Source organism: Pan troglodytes, chromosome 19, assembly GCF_028858775.2.
Source record: "Pan troglodytes isolate AG18354 chromosome 19, NHGRI_mPanTro3-v2.0_pri, whole genome shotgun sequence".
Classification (NCBI taxonomy): Eukaryota; Metazoa; Chordata; class Mammalia; order Primates; family Hominidae; genus Pan; species Pan troglodytes.
In genome coordinates, this window is record NC_072417.2 from 48440822 (window position 1) to 48462610 (window position 21789).

Below are 21789 nucleotides of genomic sequence, written 5' to 3' on the forward strand. Positions count from 1 at the left end.
CCTGGCCTAGCCCTAGCCTAGAACTAGGCTGGCCTAGCCCTAGCCTAGACCTAGACTTGCCCTAGCTCTAGCCTAGCCTAGACATAGCCTGGCCCTAGCCATAGACTGGCCCTTGCCCTAGCCTGGTCCTAGCCTGGCCCTAGATATAGCCTGGCCCTAGACATAGCCTGGCCCTAGCATGGCCCTAGCACTAGCCTGGCCCTAGCCTTAGCCTGGCCTAGCCCTAGCCTGGCCCTAGCCCTAGCCTTGCCTAGCCGAAGTCTGGCCCTAGCCCTAGACTGCCCAGGCCCTAGCCTGGACCTACTCCTAGCCAGCCCAAGCCCTAGACTGGCCCTAGCCTTAGACTGCCCTAGCCCTAGCCTGGCCCTATCCCCAGCCTGCCCCAACCCTAGCCTGGCCCAAGGCCTAGCCTGGCCTAGCCCGAGCCTGGCCTATCCCTAGCCTACACCCACCCTGGCCTAGCCCTAGCCTAGCCCTAGGCTGGCCTAGCCCTAGTCTGGCCCTAGCCCTAGCCTGGCCTAGCCCTAACCTAGACCTAGCCTGGCCTATCGCTAGCCTAGACTTAGCTTGGCCTAGCTCGGCCTAGCTCTAGCCTAGCCCTAGTCTTCCCCTATCCTGGCCTAGCCATAGCATGGCCCTATCCCTAGCCTGGCCCTAGCCCTAGCCTGGCCGTAGCGCTACCATGGGCCTAGCCCTAGCCTGGTCATAGCCCTAGCCTCACCCTAGCCCTAGACTGGACTAGCCCTAGCCTGGCCCTAGCCCTATCGTGGCCAAGCCCTAGACTGGCCTAGCCCTAGTCCTAGCCCTAGCGCTAGCCTGGCCTAGCCCTAACCCTAGACCTACCCCTGGCCTGGCCTAGCCCTAGCATGGACCTAGCCCTAGCTTGGCCAAGTCCTAGCCTGGCTTAGACCTAGCCTGGCCAAGAACTAGCCTAGCCCTTGCCTGGCCTAGCCCTAGGGTGGCCCTAGCCCTAGCCTGGACTAGTCCTAGCCTGGCCTATCCGTAGCCTAGCCTTCGCCTGGCCTAGCCCTAGACTAGCCCTAACCTGGCCTAGCCCTAGACTGGCCCTAACCCTAGCCTGGCCCTAGCCCTAGACTGGCATAGCCCTAGCCTGACCCTAGAACTAGCGGGGCCATCCCTAGCCTGTCCTAGCCCTAATCCTAGCCCTAGCCCTAGCCCTAGCCTAACCCTAGCCGGGCCCTTGCACTAGCCGGGCCTAGCCCTAGCCTGACTCTAGCCCTAACCTGGCTTAACCCTAGCCTGGCCCTAGCCCTAGCCTGGCCCTAGCCCAAGCCTGGACTTGCCCAAGCCTGGCCCTATCAATAGCCTGGCATAGCCCTAGCCTTGCCCTAGCCCTAGCCTGGCCTAGCCCTAGCCTGGCCATAGCCCTAGCCTGGCCTAACCCTAGCCTGGCCCTAGCCCTAGCCTGGCCTAGCCCTAGCCTGGCCCTAGCCCTTCCCTGGAAGTAGCCCTAGCCTGGCCTAGCCCTAGCCTGGCCCTAGCCCTTCCCTGGAAGTAGCTCTAGCCTGGCCTAGCCCTAGGCTGCCCCGAGCCCTGGCCTAGCCGAGCCCTAGCCTGGCCGTAGCCCTAGCCTGGCCTAGCCCTTGCCTGGCCTAGCCCTAGCATGGCCTAGCCCTAGCCCTAGTCCAAGCCCTAGCCCCAGCCTAGCCCTAGCCCTAGCCTGGCCTAGCCCTAGTCCTAGCCCTAGCCCTAGCCCTAGCCCTAGCCCTAGCCCTATCCTAGCCCTAGCCCTAGCCCTAGCCTGGCCTAGCCCTAGGCTGCCCCTAGCCCTAGCCTTGCCTAGCTGAAGTCTGGCCCTTGCCCTAGCATGGCCCTAGCCCTAGCCTGGCCCTAGCCCTAGTCTGGCCGTAGCCCTAGCCCCTGCCTAGCCCTAGCCTGGCCCTCGCCCTAGCCCCGGCCTAGCTTTAGCCTGGCCCTCGCCCTAGCCCCGGCCTAACCGTAGCCTGGCCCTCGCCCTAGCCCCGGCCTAGCTCTAGCCTGGCCCTCGCCCTAGCCCCGGCCTAACCGTAGCCTGGCCCTCGCCCTAGCCCCGGCCTAGCCCTAGCCTGGCTCTAGCCCTAGCCCCGGCCTAGCCCTAGCCTGGCCCTAGCCCTAGCCCTGGCCTTGCCCTAGCCTGGCCCTAGCCCTAGCCCCGGCCTAGCGCTAGCCTGGCCCTAGCCCTTGCCTAGCACTACCCTATGCTAGGCTAGTGCAGTGAGCTGAGATGGCGCCACTGCACTCCAGCCTGGGCGACAGAGCGAGACTGCATCTCAAAAAAAAAAAAAAAAAAAAAAAAACAGCTGGAATCTACTGCACACAGGCAATGACTCTCAGACATGAAACTCATATTTAGATCTGTGCTATGTTTTGCGTTTTATTTTTAAATATAATAATGTTTAAACAGATTAAGCCAAGTCTTAAAAATAACAGGCACATATTACATGAAAGAAATCAAGGAAATGTCTCAGGAAGAAAAATATCTTAGTGTTAAAATTCCTAAATGTCATTATAGTCATTGTATATTGTTCAAAAATAGCAATATTCTGATTAGTTATATGCTTGTTTGAAAATAAAATAATTTGGTAAATTTCCCATATATTTAGTCTAGTTCTTAGTCTTAATATAAAAAAAGCTGGATTTGCCAGCAGAAAATTGTAATTACTTTTTTATGAAGTAAACACACATTATATCACTATCATTGCATGGAAGAGAAAGTGAACAAAAAAGATTAAGGAATAAAAAAAAGAATATCACTATCATATAACTACATACATTAACAAAGAGACAAACATTTCCCACTGGAGATTAGGAGTTCAGCAGAAGTCTCTGAAAATACTAAAAACTGAAACACAATTAATAATTGCTTTTTGTTTGTTTGTTTGCTTGTTTTTTAACTATGTAGCGAATTCTTCTGGTTAAGAGTAAGCATCAAAAAAAGAGATCTTCCTGAGAGCAATTATTAAACAATTCCTCTTGACCCACACTTCCAAATTAAGTCTATAGTTCTGGAATATGAAATCATTTTCATTTTAAACATAGTTGATGGAAGGCAACTTTTAAACAGAAAACTGCAGTTTAAAGTTGTCTCAAACTTAGTAGCTACATTTGTAACAAGCCATCACCCACAGCCAGTTGTAAATACAGTCAATCATCAGTGACCATTGGCCTCTCTCACCAACCAATATCAATGTGGGCCACTTGCTTCGGAAAGACAGCTAATTAATCACAAACTCACTGCAATCCACAAGCCTGGGAGTGTTAACCAACCCACAGCAGCCTCACTCAGATAGCCATGTTTCTCCAGATGATGTTAACCCTCTTATGCCGCTGAGAGTCTGCCAATGCTTCAAGTCCGCTCCTCCCGCAACCCTAAGTAAGATCAACAGCTGCTCTGTCAGAATACAGAGTGCCTGATGAGCATAGCTCTCTTATAGAAAGCAACACATTCCAACTTGGTCTTTTAACTTCAAATACTGAAGGTTCATAATCAATTGGAAACAATTTTAAGTCCATTAAATTTACCACCCTTATATTTTAATTTTCTTTATAAATTACCAATGAACTATGTAATTCCTTTGATCCATTTTATCATAAGTAAAACTATCATGATTATTAGTAAAAGAATAAATAGTGAGTAACCACAATATTGAGCTTTTCTCTCTAAACGGAAAACTATTAATACAAAGAATGTCGCTTATTACAAAGAGCCAAAAAATCCAAAAACGCATATAATTTCCAGGCAAAACTGTTAGAATGAACCCATGTGAAACCTTTCTTTTTCTTTTTTTTTTTTTTTACCTGAGAATCAATCTAATGTTTAAAACAATACACCAAAGGGTAAACTTCAGTTGCTCATTTAATAAATATTTATTGAGTAGCTACTTATTGCAAGCTAGGCCCTTTTCTAGGCACACAAACATCCTACTCATGGGAGTGAAATAAACACAATAACCATAGATAGATTAGGCAAAATATACAGTGTTAAAGGAGAAAAACTAAAGCAGGAAAATGAAATGTTTACAGGTTTGAGAGGAGGGATAGTGGGAATTCTAGGATGGCCAGAAAAGTCCTTACTGAGAAAGGGGCTTTTAAGTAAAGAACTGAAGGAATGGAAAAAGAAAGCCAGGAGGCTATCTGAGGAAAAGGCATCCCAGACACAGGGAACTGCCCAGTACAGAGGTGTGCCTGGGGTGTTTAAGCAACTGTGATAGATAACGAAGAGCAAGAAGTTTAGTGTAGCTGAAGCACAGCAAAGGGAATAAGAAACAGAAGTTTAAGTGAGAGAGAGAACAGGGCATATTGTGTGTTGCCTTCTAGGTATGAGGAGGAACCCTGACACATACTCAGAGTGAAATGGGAGGCAATCAGATGGATCTGAGCAGAAGAATGACATCATCTGACTTATGTTTTAAGTATGGCCACTGAGTTAAGGATTAATGAAAAGAGGTTTCTTTAAAAAAAAACAGACCAATTAACAGTCTATTACATGCATCTAGAGAGCAGATGGTGGTGGCTTGGAAATGGAAGATATGACTGGCTTCTGGATATATTCTTCAGGTACTCCTGACAAGATCTGCTGACAGATTAGATGTGAGGTGTCAGAGAGAGAGGGGAGTCAATGACGACACCTTAGTTTCTAGCAGAGCAACTGCAAGAGTTGCCATTAATGCAAGTAGGAAAGACCATGTGAGGGGTAGGTATGAGAAAGAATATCGGTACCCCAATCTTGGACCTGGTAAGTTTGTGATACCCAACAGTTCATGACCAATCAAACAGAGATGTCAAGTAGGCAGGTTGGTATAGAAGTCTGGAATTAAGGAGAGAGATCTAGGCTGGAGACACGCATTTGGAAATCATTAGCACACACAAAGTAGTAAAAGTCATGAGAAAGAAGATTGAGGACTGAGTCCTGGGACATATCAGTCCTGGGACATATCAATGTGTAAAAGGTGGGATATGAGAAGAAAGCAAAACAGACTATGACAGATGGACTGGAAAGGCAGGAAGAAAAGCCAGGTGAGTGAGTGAGATCCTGAAAGCCAAGTGAAGACACTGTTATGGAGGAGAGAGTTTTCCATTGGGTCCAATATTGCTGACAGGTTAAATAAAATGAGGTCTAAGAAACAATGTCTAGATTTACAAATCAATGGTAAACTTGAGAACAACAATCTTGGAAGAGTGGTGGGAGTGAAAATTACTGGTATCAGCTCAAGAGTGAATGGACAAGAAATCTGAATCCATGAGTATATACCATTCTTTCAAGGTCAGCATACCTAGGGGCATGACTGTAGATGATCTAATTTTCTTCTTGTTTAGCTGTATTTTTCAATTCTTATATAACTATATACTATATTTTTACCCTTTAAAAGTTTTTTAAAATCATACCTATATGGCATTTTTGAAATGCAGATGAAGGTATTAAATAAAAATTCATTAACTTATAAAACCAAAAGACCTCTTGAACATTTCTAGATTATATAAGCTGATTATCATTTTGCTCATGCTTATACATAAAGACCAAGGAAGACTAAAAGTTTCAGGAGAAGTATTTCTTGCTTGATAAAAATCATCTAACTCTAGAATATTTTATACTCATCAAATATACAAAGTAATAGTCAAAATATGGAATTCTATAACATGAATAAAAGGGGACAAGTGCAGAAAATAATCTTATTTTGTAAATCAAATTTGTCTAAATTATATGAAGCTACTGTTGAAAAATATGGTGTGTTTCCTACTGAAATGCATTATCTTTTAAAAGAAAGGATAATGGCATGCATGTAGGGTACCTTTAAAAAGAGGATTCACTGCATAACAGCACCTTGGTTTTAGCACAAGGATCAACAAATCGGTGCTTGTGGAGCAAATCCAGCCCACTGCCTGTTTTCATAAGGAAATTTCCTTGAAATGCAGCCACGCTTATGCCCTTTATAATTCACAAGGCCTAAAATATTTACTAACTGGCTCTTTACAAAAACAGCTGTCCAATTCTTGGTTCAGTAGAGCTAAGATCCTCTGTTGTATTTTAGTAAGTTTTACCCAGTATATTGAAAAGCTGACACAGAACATGAATCCCCATGTGAAATCCCTTGGCAATATTCAGATTAATTTGAGGATCTGGTATTTCAGCACTCACACATTGACAGGAAAAAACAAAAATTTAATAACTAGAATTCTGTTGCTAACAAGGTACAGTGTCAATGTAGCATGTAGCTAGCTTCCTTTTGTAACTCAGCAGATATTATGAGAATTCCAACAAAACTGGCTTAAGATGTGTCATCAAACTAAAGGCTTTAAATAGACTTTAATTGTGAAATAATCAGTACACTCCTGGTCTAACAACTTCTTTTATTAAACTGAGTGCATGCTACATTATTTTCTGGGTATGACAATTGTACTATTTCCTTATTGCTAAGGATTTAGACTATCTCCAACTTCTTGATATTACAATGCTATAATAAATATCCTTATACATAAGTATATATGCAACGTATATAAATATCCTTAACATAAATATATCATATATACTTAACATTATATATATCTAACCTATTAGCCTATTGTATGTTACATACTACATGTAATAAATGTCCTTAACACATATGTGTATGTGTTTACACAAGTCATATTTTCCTGTAGGATCTTGTCCCAAAAGTGAAGTTGTTAGGTTAAAGAAGTGACATATTTGAAATTTTGATACATGCTACTAAATTACCCTACAAAAAGGATTCATCAATTTCATTTAACAAGTGTATGAAAACGCCTTTTTCTTCACATTTGCCAATACTTCCGATTTTTTAAATAAAATATCAATATGATTGGAAAACATGGTGTCTCATTGTTAGTTTGCATTTTTCTGATAACCAAGGAAGGCTGAATATCCTAGTAAAAGTATAAAATCTGTTCAGCATGAATATTAGCCCAAATTAGGATTCATTTCATAGCACATAATTGTCTCCTGTTTTTTGTTTTTGTTTATGTTTTTGCTTTTTTTTTTGAAATGGAGTTTTACTCTTGTTGCCCAGGCTCGAGTGCAATGGCATGATCACAGCTCACCACAACCCCCGCCTCCCAGGTTCAAATGATTCTCTTGCCTCAGCCTCCTGAGTAACTGGGATTACAGGCATGCACCACTACACCTGGCTAATTTTGTATTTTTAGTAGAGATGGGGTTTATCCATGTTGGTCAGGCTGGTCTTGAACTCCTGACCTCAGGTGATTCACCCGCCTTGGCCTCCCAAATTGCTGGATTACAGGCATGAGCCACCACGCTTGACCAATTGTCTCCTGTTAAAAGCTGCTATAGGCTTACCTGTCATGCTCTCCATTTTCCTTCCTAGGAATCTGCTGATTTAGTCCATCATCATCATTGCCAACAGTAGTACCATCAGTTAGGGTTCCTGATAATTCTGTGCTATTACTTCTGTGCTTCTCCATTTCTTCTTCAACCTTGAGTGAGAGTTTGATGTTCAGGATGATTGTTATTGCTTTATTCAATACAAAGAACTTTTTTCTGTTTGCACTGATTTCATCACTTGACTCAGTTTAATTATAATTTCAGTCATTAAAATATTTGGTGCTTACTTTAATTTTATCACATCTGGAACTATCATCATATAATTATAATTATTATAATTTTATCATCAACATTTTTGTAAAGTCAGCTTCATTTCTGTTTCAATGAATGAGACAGAATTTTCCAAAATTTCAACCAGGGCCCTTCTTAATTTTGTGCTTTTATTCCCAACCACCCTTCACTATGTATTATTAATTTTTACCTCATTTGACTGGCACAAACATGAATAAGAAGATAAAGACACAAAGCATGTCTTCTGTCTTTGCCACTTGACTTTCATATTAAACAGCCAGATTGAGAGGATACAACACTGTGGGGTTTCAGGAAAAGAAAGGAAGCTTTCCCTTTTCTGCACTAAGCTATTCTTTTCCCCCACTAACTTTTGTCTTTTTTTTTTTTTTTTTCATTTGAATCCTGGGATATCAAAAAGGTGAAGGTGCTTACTGAAATACAAGTCCGCCACAACACAAAAAGCAGAGTGAAACTGCTGAGCTAGGGTGGAATTCTGGAAATGAGATGCTTCCCAAATTTCACATTCAATAGCCATAAAAGTTTATAGCTGGAGGATATACAGTATAAGAATCTACTTTAGCTCACTCTCTATTGATAACTGGGCTAAAGTCAAAAAAGATTAAAGTGATTGATCCAAAGTCCCTAAAGTGCCATTACCTAGCATTTTGTGGCACCAAAAGAGACAGTACAATTCCATAATGCTGAATCAGACAAATTCAGCAAATTAATCAGATAGGTTAAAAGTGTGACTTGGGTAAAATAATTTAATGCCTTAGCGGAGGGTGGGAGGCCTGCCCTAATCAATGTAGAAGACTCAGCTTTCTGCTTTGGCATCATACACTAAGTGTTTGGCTGAGCATTTATGCTACTTACATGGAAAAAATATATATGCCAAAACTTACTGTACTTTATTAAGCAACATAACATAAAGGTCTGATTCAACAGAAACAGTGGAGAGTAGTTATATTAACAAATATATTAAAGTGTATATACTTGTTGTTGAAAAATATTTAAAGTGGTCATGATGCAATTCTAAGTTCCAGCAGTTTGAGTTAAACAGATAAACCTGAAAAGCACAATAAACAGATTCATTGGCCAGGAATATTTGCTGCAGCTCTCAGGGCTGGATACTTTTTTTTTCTTTTCTTTTCTTCTTTTAGTAAGAGATGAGGTCTCACTATGTTGCCCAGGCTGGAATGCAGTAGCTATTCACAGGCATGATCCCACTACTGATCAGCACAGGAGTTACTTATGACCTGCTCCATTTCCGACCTGGGCTGGTTCACCCTTCCTTAGCAAATCTGGTGGTGCCCCGCTCCCAGGAGGTCACCATATTGATGCCGAACTTAGTGTGAACACCTGATCGGCATAGCACACTATGGCTCAGAATGCCTGGCCTCAAATGATCCTCCTGCCTTAGGCTCCCTAGTAGCTGAGACTACAGGTGTTTGCCACCACACCTGCTAGATACATTTTTATATCTCTTCTTAGTCATTGCTTCCTTTCTACTGTATTCCCATCTTATTGTTAGACACAACTCATCTTTAAGTCGGTAAAAGGAAAAAGCCCTCAAGCTCATCACATTTCCTTTAGCGATTTTCTTGATGCCTCTCCTGGTTCTGAAGGTCACATGATATATGGCTACATGAGTTTCACAATCCATACGCCACTTGGAAGACTGACAGAGAGACTTAGGTCAATTAAGAAACAAAGATTATGAGAAAGTTTTCCTAAACTCCTATTACTTAGAAATCATCCGTTTCTACACACAATTACAGATTTAGACAACCAAACTGTATGCTTTTCATATGCTTTTCCTAAGTGGAAAATCAGAATGGACCAGATAATTGAGAGAAAAAACAAAGAGTGGCAGCAAGTAAAACCCTACCTCTTTATGAAGTTGAACATCTTCTTTCTTCAAAGCCAGGAACTCTTCTTCTAATGTGTTGACCTCATTCTTAAACTTTTGCATGTCTTGCTGTAATTCTTCATGTAGATATACTTCTGATGTTCTGTCAGAATCTGGTGGTAAAGAACTCAGATTTTCTAATTTAGGTTTCAGGCTTTTATAGTTATTTGTACTGCCACTGTCACTATTTTGGTTCATATTTTTTGTCATTTGCAAATCAAACTCTTGGTCTTCTTTCATTTCAACCGTAACCACTTCTGGGTTCCTTGCTTTCTTAGTGCTTGCATCATTATGAAAGTTCTTATCTGTACTAAAAATATGTCCAATGCCTGGTTTGTTATCATTGTCGCAGTCTAATTTATTTTCATGTAAATGAAGCTTAGAAGATGACTGGCAAACATGTTCCTGGGACCCAGAGTACGGATGATAGTATGGATGGATGATATTTTTGAGACTGGGTTCTTTTTGTTCAGGAAATGTCTCGAATACCACTGAGACAGATATTTCAGATGCATCTTCTTCCTCACAACCAGGTATGTTATTTGTCAAATTAAAGGGAATATCCTTTACATCTGTTCCTCTTGTAGAGTTATCAAGTAGTGGCTCTTCCTCAGGACAAGCCGGAATTTTGTATTTTTCGTAAATTTCACCAAACCTCTGCTTTAACTCATTTATGATGAGTTTTAATTGGTTTTTCCACTCTAATTTGCCTTGTTCAATCCACATTTCCTCAGATTTTTGCACATGAGGAAGTACTGGATATATAGGTATATCCTCTCTATCACAATCCTTAGCCATTTCTGGTTCTTGAGACGTTTTCTGCAGATGCAAAAGTGGAAGATTAATTTGCTTGTTTTGTTTCTTGGGTGTCTTCTCTGTTGGGCTACATGTTTTAAAAATAGCTTTGTCCTTAAATAACAGGTATGAACAAAGAAAAATTCACAAATAATTAAAATGAAAATTTAACTGTTAAACTTCTTCATCTAGGTTTAGCTACTCCCAAATCACTGGCTTGTAACTAAGAAGTTAAAAAAAATTGTCTTAGCTGAAAGGAGGAGAAAAATATGAACCAGCAAACTTAACTTTGTCACTGTTTGTTTGGAATAAACTTAATTCATTATGTGTTAAATCTACCAAAAATGAATTAGCAGATGATTTCTAGTGTTACAAAGGCTTCCTCACTTGGAAAGTGAGCCCCTACAGTACATGTAAGTACTACATATTACTACATGTAAGTACTATATATTACTACATGTAAGTTCTATAGATTACTAACTGGAGGGTAGGCAATCTTCAAATTATTAGGAGCCCGAATCAACAGCAATCAGAAAGAAAAGCAAATTCTTAAATTTTAATTCAAATTATATACTGTAACATCATAGGGTTATATATCTAGACTACCTTCTTCAGTTCAGTTCTAATATATACTACGGTCCCCTAATAACACTAACTAAAACTTTAAAGATAATTCTTACTAAGTTTCTGCATCTAAAAAGTTAGAAATTTATTGTTTGTACCCTAACACCAAAGATCCCATTCTGCAAGGTATGATTCCCTTAATAGGCAGTTGGGTTGATTTCATAACCCCACTCTCACTGAATGTAGACCGTGAAGTCAATGAAAGGCCACATCTTTAACCTAGGCATTAGTAACTGGCAATATAAACTGCAAAATTTGAGCCACTGGCCATGATTACTCTTATACCATGAATCCAACTCAGTGGCCATCACTGTTAAATTGTTCATAATTTCTGTTGCTTAATAATATAAGTCAATAATTGACATTACCTTCTTTATCCCGTAAGGATATTGTAAGAATGGAAGAGCAAACAAAATTCTGGAATGTTTGCCTCTACTCCAAGGGTAAAGATTAACTATAAGTTATGATAGATTCTAACAATATTGTGTTTTATAACTAGTTTAAATGTATTTAAAATTAAATATTAAGTAAGGATCTGTTGATTCTCAAAGGCTAGTCTGAGAGGTAATTTCATTTGGGCTAGCTTATATTATTAAAGCCAAGAAAAGAGTATTAAACCAGAAATTTAGATTTTAGTTTAAAAGTTTCCACACCTGTGGCTGCTTATTTTCGCACCCTTTAAGTCTTTCTTGCTCTTCCTCTGATGTCAGCTCCGAGTCTTGTTCTGCTGCAAAATCCAAACGTTCAGTTAAACTACTTAGAACAGTTAGATAAAAGACATAGTCTTTATAAAAATAGATTTTAAATTACATTTCATTTTATTTCATAAATTGAGAGTTTAAATGAAGCTTGATCTTTAGTGGAATACTTACTTCTTTAAGAAATACTTCTAATTCTCCAAAACTTCAACAAACCACTTTCTGGGAGACACTAGATGCCACCAGGTTAAAGAAATACAATCATGTTGAAGATTCACTCACAGATTCATCCACCCAACATCAATGAACAAAGCCATCACAAACAAAACAAAATTTTGGAATGCAGTAGCAATATTATCAGGCAATGCTGCATACTGTTCTCCACTTCATAATAGTACCTTATTAATGATTTCCAAAATGACTGTGGACACCTTTATTGGTGTACAACCTCTTCCTAACATCTGAAATGGTTCCCTGTATTATTCTGACAAACGTATTAATATTTTCATCTTTTAAAACAGACTGATAAAAATAAATAAATAAAATACATAAAATAAAAAACAGACTGCTAGGTGAAGTTGACCCTCATCCTCATCTTTCCCCAGGTAAACAGGTATCTAGGTATCTCCTTCCTTAGGGCTGCCCTAGAACTTTACTGATTTTTCTACTGCATCTCCACCACCTGAACTGTCAATTATTGCTTTACATGTCTATTCCCTTTGCTCCTTGACTGCAGGGAACAATCTTGAAAATCATCTTTGTACAAAGAGTCATTATCTATTTTACTCAGCAATTATGTATTGAGTCTTGCTATGTGCTAGGCACTAGGATTTAAAGAGCGAAAAGAAAGCATGTCAGAGATGACTTTTCTAGAGATCCTGCCTGAGCTGAGGCTTAAAGAGTGAGGCTAGCCTAATTAGAAGGGGTAGGGGACAGGAAAGAGTGAGAGCATGACAGGCAGCAACAAAAGGCAGAAAGAGGCGTGAAAGAGTGTATGTGTTTGCCTGCAGTCGAAGGATGGGTCAGCAGGACAGGACCAGCAGTTCAGTAAGGCCAGAGAAAGGGCACACGGGGGAAAGGGCTAAAGATGGAGAGCTGAGCAGAAGTCACATTATGAAAGCCTTACGTATAATTTTAAGATGCTTGGACATTAATGTTCTCAAGAGTGGTCCCTGGTCTTATTTGCATTGGTGATAGAACACTGTCAATGCCAAAACCAACATCCCTAGCGAACACATTTATTAACGCAAGGTGGTAGCTCATGTGGACACAGCCAAGGAGATACTATGCAGCAAATTCTCAATAAGTCTCATTAATTACTGACTTGGAAAGTCAATTCTATAATACATAAAGTCATAGAAATGATAGGAAGTCACTTAATATTTGCTTTTGGAAGGTGTTTTTTTTGTTTTTGTTTTTTGAGATGGAGTCTTCCTCTATTGCCCAGGTTGGAGTGCAGTGGCGCAATCTCGGCTCACTGCAACCTCCACCTTCTGGGTTCCAGCGATTCTCCTGCTTCAGCCTCCTGAGTAGCTGCGACTACAAGCGTTCACCACCATGCCCAGCTAGTTTTTTTTTTTTTTTTGTATTTTTAGTAGAGATGGGGTTTCACCATATTGGCCAGGCTGGTCTCGAACTACTGACCTCATGATCCACCCACCTCGGCCTCCTAAAGTGCTGAGATTACAGGTGTGGGAAGGTGTCTTTTAAATTATAGTGCATATAGTTATAACTAACAGCTGTGAATTCAGAGCTGTAAAAATAAAGCAAAGAAACCACATTGTGTTTGAGTCAGCAATCTTTAGGTCTCTACTAAGTTATCCTAAATATAATCCTATGTTAGTCCCTAAACATACCTAGTCCCTATATTCTAAATATAATCCTACTTCCTAAAGAAAATCATGCTTTCCCCTAATTCTCTGTTATCTAGATGTTGCTTTGGTTAAAGGAAGAACACAAATATCCTGCCAAAAGGTATTCTGTTCAGTGCAAAAGGTGAGTAAACACAAAGCACATTTTACCAGAAAAAGTTTTTTAAAGTCAGAACTATAGTTCTATGCAGCCAAGCAGAGGCACTCTAGGACTGAATTCTCTATGCTTCTTTGTTACCTTCTTTGCTCTCTTTGTTTTCTGGTAGCTGTGATTGGCACAGGTCATGGAGAGTATCATTCCCTGAGAGAAGTACAACTCCAGTGTCCATCTTTTCTCGTTCTGTTAAGTTCATCTGTCCCAGTTCTTTGGTTGCTGACTGATTTTCAGGCATTGATGGTGATACAGATGGACATTTATCATCAACTTTCAGATTCTTGGATCTCTGACAAGTCTCATCACTAAGGGTCAAATTAGTAGGATGCCAATCTGAAAAATCCGAAAATGAAGTTTTCATTTTTAGGATGTAAATAACACAATAATTTGACTAACTTGTATACATGCTTTCTTCACAGAAACAGTCCCACATCCTGCTCTCTCCCACAACACACTATGCATTCAGGCTTATTATATTTTACATGTCCTATGCTTGCAATTCATTCAGGTAAGTTTAATTAACTATCATCTCTGACTTTTCTACATTTTTACTGTTTACTATTACTTACTTTTATTCACTCAGCAGTCTCTATTACATATTTTGCTTTCCATTAAGATTCTTCGTGGATATACATTTTTTAAAACAGAATTTATGTCTAACCATTTTAAGCTTAAATATACATGACAGCATTGTATGTATGTATTGTAGAGACACAGGATTTACAAAAACTCATAATAAATATACTTTTAAAACTATTTTAATTATAATGAGATGGTCTTTCCTCAATGCATCACTATCTTCACAATTTCCTTTCAAATACTTGGATAAACTTCATACATTTATTTGCAAAATAAGAGCCGTAAGGGCTCTAACTGTTCCCATGTGAGAACAGGATTAGTCTAGGACCACACTAGATCCAAATAGCACACAGTGCCACGAGACAGGAAAGGAATACATAACAAAAATATTTTCCTTTTTACTATATAAACAAAGTTGTTGGGATTTAAAATTTTTTTTTTTTTATTTTTTGAGACGGAGTCTCGCTCTGTCACCCAGGCTGGAGTGCAATGGCGCAATCTCGGCTCACTGCAAGCTCCGCCTCCCGGGTTCACGCCATTCTCCTGCCTCAGCCTCCTTAGTAGCTGGGGCTACAGGCACCTGCCACTTCGCCCGGCTAATTTTTTTTTATTTTTAGTAGAGACGGGGTTTCACCGCGTTAGCCAGGATGGTCTCAATCTCCTGACCTCATGATCTGCCTGCCTTGGCCTCCCAAAGTGCTGGGATTACAGGCGTGAGCCACCGCGCCCGGCCTGAGATTTAAATTTTTTAAGACAAGTGAAAGAAAAAAGCCAAAAACACATAAGTGAAACTTTAAAGTCCATTTCATCATAAAGGGTGCATTTATCCACAACCACATATGTGGTTTAAAATGTTGACTCTCAATTATGATCTGAGAATCCCTGGAGTTCAAGATCCAGATGAGGGGCCAAGACGTCAAATAATACAAAATGTTATTTGCCATTTTCACTCTCATTCTGTTTCACGTGTACAGTGGAGCTTTTCATAGACATGGTGTGTCATAACATCATAGCTCTAATGGTGAATGGGTCATAGTTCTAAAGGCTATTGGAATGTATGGCTGTGCGTGCTTGTGTTTTTTTGTTCGTTTGTTTGTTTTTTGAGATGGAGTCTCACTCTGTCACCCAGCCTGGAGTGCAGTGGCGCGATCTCGGCTCACTGCAAGCTCTGCCTGCCGGGTTGACGCCATTCTCTGCCTCAGCCTCCCGAGTAGCTGGGACTACCGGTGCCCTCCACCACGCCCGGCTAACTTTTTGTATTTTTAGTAGAGATGGGGTTTCACCGTGTTAGCCAGGATGGTCTCGATCTCCTGACCTCGTGATCCGCCTGCCTCGGCCTCCCAAAGTGCTGGCATTACAGGCGTGAGCCACCACGCCCGGCCGCATGCTTGTTTTTAAAATATTTTAATTTTTATTTCTAAAATAGTAAATATCAAAAGACACAACCGACTTAAATAAAAGCTCTTTGGAATTTGCAATAATTTTTCTTTATTTTAATTATTTATTTATCATTATGAAGAGAGTTTGAGATCCAGTCATTTGATAGAAAACCAGAGCTTCCTGTGTCAATAAGGACTGACCTCAAAAATGTAATGTGACCAGACAAAAGAAAGTTGCAAAATATGTAGAGTGTAAAACAATTTATATACAATTTTAGGACATGAAAACAAATTCTACATATTATTTATGACCATACACATATGTAATGAAATGTTTTAAAAGGGAATGGACATAATAAATTCTTAATTCAGGGTGTTGGTTACCTCTAGGCAATAATATTTAATCATATAAAACGAACCCCAGGCCAAAAAGTTTCAGAATCAATGTTTTAAAACACTGTGTCCACCATATAGTTATTAAGGGTAATTAATTGCTTTCTTCATTTTTGATAATCAAAACACACACACACATGATTTGCTGACCAGAATATCTGACTGGCTTAAAATCATCAGTATAGCCACACTATGATGAAATAATTAAACTTAAAGCACAACTAACATATTGGCAAGTAAAGTTTGTCTTATCTGATAAGTTTTGGGGCTGCACATTCACCTTATATTCTTTCCACCTTTCAAATACCCCACTCTTCTTTTGAAGTATTATCTCATTTTACCACCCTCCATCATATCCACTTGCTTCTTTTCCCTTCATTTACTCTCTATACTCTCTGCCTTCCACATTCTTTATTCCCCCTTTTACTCTTATCCTCTTCCTTCTATCCTGACATTGCATATCTAGGGTTCAGTACTATCCACAGTTCCAGGCATTCACTGGGGGTCTTGGAACATATCCCCCATGGATAAGGGGGGAAAACTGTACATTTTGTTGTGTAGCTCTATGGGTGCTGTGCTGTGTTATGTGGCAAAACATAGGGAAGAGACCAGGGACAAGGATCTTTGCAAAGACTTTTCAGCTGCCAGTGGAGAAGAGCTCAAGGGAGATCAATGTACTCACTCTCACTAATCCTCTTCTGGGGCAGATGCTGGCAATGTCTACTGAGTTCTAGCTATTTTCCCTAGCACAAACAAGGCTCAAATTCACCTCCCATTTTACCTCCTATGGACAGAACCACTGGAAAGATCACTCCCTTAAAGAGCTTATTCACTCTGAGCCACACCATTCATTCAGTGAGAAGCTTAAGAAGAAACACTTCCGCAGTGGTGGCAGGTTGCCAGGGAGTACTACCTGGTATGAAAAAAATATATGAACAGAACTATCAGCTCACTCAAGCTGCCAGAATGTGCCAACAGTTGTTACTCTCTCTGGTGAAAACAACATTATTTTTCATTTATTGTTAAGAAAAACACTGGCATTTCCTATGACAGAGCATTTAGTTGTAGATGAGCCATATTCTAATAATATAGACTGTTTTCAAGCTCATCCCTAAAAGGAAGAGAACCAGAGAGGAACATATTTATTCACCTGTAGTGTTCACTGCCTGATCTTCTTTTTAAGTGCAAGGTAAGTATGCAAGACTTTGTGATTCTAGTTTTATAAAGTCCAGCTCTTGAGATTATCCCGTCCCATCACTAGAGTCTATCTGGACCCATCTCCTAGAGCACAATGGTCCAGTTAGTGCTGTGGAATACTGCATGATGCCATTTTTCCCCACCCTCCCCGTTACGTGGCAAACGTCTACAGAAATCACGCTTTCTCAGCACGTCAAATCATATGCCACCAGATCCTGTTCTGATGAACACAACATGAGGAAAACAAACGCAAGGACAAAGAACATCTAAAATGACAGAATCAAATTACCATGGAACTTTATTGTTTAAATATTCAAAAAGATATCCACCACTGTTTTATTCCAACTATATGACTAGTCTGGAAAAAGCAAAACTACTGAGACACCAAAAAGACCAATGGTTGCCAGAAACCAGTGGAGAGGAAGAGACGAAACAGTGGAGGACAGAGGATATTTAGGGCAGTGAAACTATTTTGTCTGTGATACTACAAGGGTGTATACATGCCATCACACATTTGTCCAACACCGTAGAATGTACAACACCAAGAGTGAACCCTAACGTAGACTGTGGACCTTGGGGGTGATGTGTCTGTCAAGGTAGATTCCTCAACTGTAACTCTGATGAACTCTGATGGGGGGTACTGATAATGAGGGAGGCTATTCATATGTCAGGAGTCATGGGGAATATGGAAAATCTCTGTACCTTCTCAATTTTGCTGTGAATCTAAAACTGCTCAGAAAATAATATTATTAATTTTAAAGCACATACTCACTGAACTTGCTATTACCCTAAATTATAAAAAGACAGAGTCACCTTGAAAATTGCAGATCACTAAAGATCAAGGTAACAGAATATGAGTACTATCTCCCAAATTGAAGCATATAAAAACACATAAAGCAATTAATTTTAATTGTATACTTAGGCAAAAAAATTCACAAAAATGATTGAATATCTGATCTTATTTCATAATTGTAAACAGGGATCTAGTACAATATGAATCAAAACTGGTCCATCCATGAAAATAAAATGAAAGACAATTTTTATTCTAATTTTAAATCAGAACTTATTATGCCTACTTTATCCCACAATTTTACTGAAAGGTTAATCAGATAAGAAGGACAGATTATAATTACTTAATATTGCCATAGTAACTTATGTACCAATACCTGTTAAGTATTCACCAAATGTCAAAACTGTAAGCAGCCTTGCTATTTAATATGAATGATGCAACTGAAACCAGTACCATGTTATGTTCTATCATATTATTTGCTATTATATTATATAAAATTTTAAGATAACGCCAAAAATTTACTCAGGGGCATAGCTGCTGGGCAGCAAAGATTTCATATAGCAGGCATGAGACATCCATCCTTAGAAAGGCTTGCTTGCAAGGCTAGTCCTTGGCTGGTGTTTGGGACCTTGAATTTGGGAGGGTTCCCAGCATTCCCTAACTTAGAAGAAGGGAGTGGCTCACTGTGCCTAAACTGTTTGTGCAAATGTGGTTTACTATGAACAATTAATTTCCTCCTGGGAGTCTAGAGTTTTGTTACATGTGAGGGAGAGGAGAGGTTGCCTATGTGACTAGCCTCCATCGAAAACATGGGTGCTGAGCCTCTAATGAAACTCTGGTAAGGTAGACAACATTGCACATGTGTCGTCAAAATTTGAGGCTGGGGGAATTAAGCATATCCTGCTAGCTACACAGGAGATGACTCCTGTAGCTTGTGCCTGGCTTCCTCCAGACTTTGACACATGCACCTTTTCCTTTCTCGAATGTTGCTTTGTGTCTTTTTGCTGTATTAAATGTAATAAATCAAAGCCCTAAATATGACTATCTGCTGAGTCCTGTGAGTCCTTCTCACTGAATTACCAAACCTCAGTGAAGGGGGTCTTGGGAACCCCTGATACAATTGCATTATACAATTTTTTATTGTTTAAGTTGATGTGTTACATGTGACTACAATCAGAAGGTAATTTCACAAAATACCTTTCCCTAATCTGCTTATTTTTTATTTTTTGACATTTGCCTTGGAGATTCCTGTACTTCTATATCCACTGGACTAAAGGCATTAAAAATGCATGAAACAATGATGTCAGAAAGTAATTTTAAAAAGCAACAATCCTATTTTAACCCAATTAAAAATAGAAAATCTTAATGACTGACAATATATTCTACAGTATAAAAGTTTCTGGAACAAAAAATTATAAGATCACAGTCAATTTTCTCCCACTAGGTAGGATTTAATTCATTTTTATAATAATTGTGCAGCAGGCCAGGTGCAGTAGCACACATCTGTTGTTCCACCTACTCAGGAGGCTGAGGCAGAACGATTGCTTGAGGCTAAAAACTAAAGCTGCAGTGTGCTATAATCACACCCATTCAAAAAAAAAAGTCCAGGCCGGGCGCGGTGGCTCACGCCTGTAATCCCAGCACTCTGGGTGGATCACGAGGTCAGGAGATCGAGACCATCCTGGCTAACACGGTGAAACCCCGTCCCTACTAAAAATACAAAAATTTAGCTGGGCGCCGTGGCGGGTGCCTGTAATCCCAGCTACTCAGGAGGCTGAGGCAGGAGAATGGCGTGAACCCGGGAGGCGGAGCTTGCAGTGAGCCGAGATAGCGCCACTGCAGTCCCGCCTGGGTGGAAGAGCGAGACTCCGTCTCAACAACAACAACAACAAAAGTCCAAAAAACCCCTGCAAATAGTGGAACTGATCAGTAAGGATCAACAGGACTTTTAAGTTATCTGGCCGGGAGAAGAGACATCTTATGTATAGATGGTTAAAAGTGTGGTAATCCAATTGACCACATATTCTAGTTAAATCACAGATTACCAATTTCTGAAGAAATGTAATACCAGAAAAGCACTTCACATTTAAACTATGTCAGATAAAACAATTTGTATTTGACAACCCAGAAGACACTTAAAATCTTGGCAGACCATCATTGTGTCATTGTGGTGCAGATATAAAGAAGTGCATTTGAAATGTGTTCTAATAGTATTTTCTTTAGGAATGGAATTCAAAAGGAAGCAGTAAGAGCAGAAATATCACAAGAGGGTAAATGAAAAGGGAACTGCACTAACAAAAGGAGTCAGGCACTGACTTTTCTCCTGATGTGACCAAAACCCCAAGTACTGAGAACTGCTATATTCAGCATTTCACTTTATATTTTTCTCCAAGACATTATATTAGTTTCCTGCAATAAAATATTTTTTAAATGTCAGTTTGTCTAAACTGCTGGCCTGTAAACTATTTCTAATCAAAACCCGAAATTGTGTCACAACATGGCTGTATTATGATTCCATGTCAGAGGAAGGATATATACGTGCATCTGGTGGTGGCTTCCAGTTGTTGCTGTCAGATGTTTGTTTGGGAATGCATTCAGAAGAGCCTATCAAGGACTTGAGTACCAAACAAGCATTTCCACAAAAAAGCAGGTAAGAAAGACTACACTTTGCCTCACATATGACCTTAGGTTTAGACAATTCTAGGAAAATGGTGGTACATTAACTCACCAGTCTTGACCATTTTCCCTGATCCTGTACAGGGAGCTGCTGCAGTTACAAAAGTTAGGTAGGATCTTGGTAGGTGTATTCTTCCACATTTGAACATCAGAAGTACTGATCACATAAACAGCGAACCCCACAACTCTATGATTGTTCTTTAGAAGACAGTGCCACTGAAGGCTTTTAAAAGCTTAACTCACTTTACTTTTTAGTAATCTTACTGGTTAGAATTGATACTCCCTCCTTGAAATTCTCACCTTTGTAACTTTTTGCAACATCACTTTATGATTCCTCTCCTCTTTTTCTTTAGCCACGGCTCAGGCTTCTTTCCTAATTCCTCTGGGAAATGCTGATATTCCCAGGGTTCTGTCACTGGCCCTCTGCTCATTCTATACCTTTCCCATCATGGACAAGCTCACTCAGATCTACAACTTTGCCTCAGTTATTCCAAGTCTGCAACTCCAACCTCAGAGTTCCATCTCCAGCCATAAAAATTTATCCAATTACCTACTGAAAATATCCCACATGGACATTTCAGTAAACTCAGCAATGCAGAGAAAACTGTTAGTCGTGACTGCTGACCTGCTGCTCTCCTCTATACACCTGAAAACTGCCTACTCCCTCATGTCCAGGTTAAATGCTAGGGCACAAGCCAGAAACCTGAGAATCATCTGAGATTTCTCCCTATCCCCTATCTTTTTACATTCAACAATCACTAAATTATATTAACTGTACCTCTTTTCTGCATCTGCTTTATATTTCCACTGTGACACATTTATTTTATGTTTATATTTCCTAGTTAAACATGGGCTCTTAAGTATTGGCTTTTATAGGGAAAAAACAACTATTAATGTTATTACTTAAATGAAAAAAAAGTTTAAGTAAAATAAATGAAAAAGGCATCATGCCAAGAAAATGACCAACATTTTTAAATGAATAACTGAGCTCCTTAACCTTACTGATTTCACCATGGATGGGTGAAAACCTTACAACAGACTGACACTAGTCTAAGGACAGCACAAGGAAACTATAGCTCTGATAAATGCAAATGTTTCTTTTGTTTCCCTGTCTCTTTATGTGGTTATCTTCCAGC

General features: G+C 40.0%; 2 protein-coding genes across 3 annotated transcripts in view; one reads left to right on the forward strand and one right to left on the reverse strand.

Annotated features, from left to right (window-relative positions):
- Positions 1 to 3771: 3771 nt before the first annotated feature.
- Positions 3772 to 14065, reverse strand: LOC129137573 (putative coiled-coil domain-containing protein 144B). Of its 2 annotated transcripts, none has more exons than XM_054670295.2 (4): positions 13724 to 14065; positions 11570 to 11640; positions 9477 to 10316; positions 3772 to 7449 (listed from the first exon to the last, which is right to left on the reverse strand). In XM_054670295.2, exons 1-4 carry the CDS (start codon positions 13998 to 14000, stop codon positions 7309 to 7311), a joined length of 1329 nt encoding a protein of 442 aa, XP_054526270.1. In that variant the 5' UTR covers positions 14001 to 14065; the 3' UTR covers positions 3772 to 7308. The 2 variants fall into 2 exon arrangements, with proteins under 2 accessions (XP_054526270.1, XP_054526268.1); XM_054670293.2 differs by having other exon boundaries at positions 11570 to 11643; positions 13724 to 14060.
- A 5720-nt stretch (positions 14066 to 19785) lies between these two features.
- The window catches only part of LOC749677 (coiled-coil domain-containing protein 144A), an 88209-nt gene continuing 86205 nt past the window's right edge, over positions 19786 to 21789 (forward strand). The window contains exon 1 of the mRNA XM_054670296.2: positions 19786 to 20627. Within this exon, the coding sequence (XP_054526271.2) occupies positions 20494 to 20627 (134 nt within the window). The 5' untranslated portion in view covers positions 19786 to 20493. The remainder of the gene's footprint in view (positions 20628 to 21789) is intronic.

What these genes read in the sequence shown, in the direction of transcription:
- LOC129137573 (XM_054670293.2), bottom strand. Translation starts at nt 14,000, where the DNA reads ATGAAAACTTCATTTTCGGATTTTTCAGATTGGCATCCTACTAATTTG. An exon ending in GCGAAAATAAGCAGCCACAG is followed by an intron (nt 10,317 to 11,569) that starts GTGTGGAAACTT and finishes TTGCATCTGCAG; the next exon opens with AAAACGTCTCAAGAACCAGA. An exon ending in ATGTTCAACTTCATAAAGAG is followed by an intron (nt 7,450 to 9,476) that starts GTAGGGTTTTAC and finishes CTCTCACTCAAG; the next exon opens with GTTGAAGAAGAAATGGAGAA.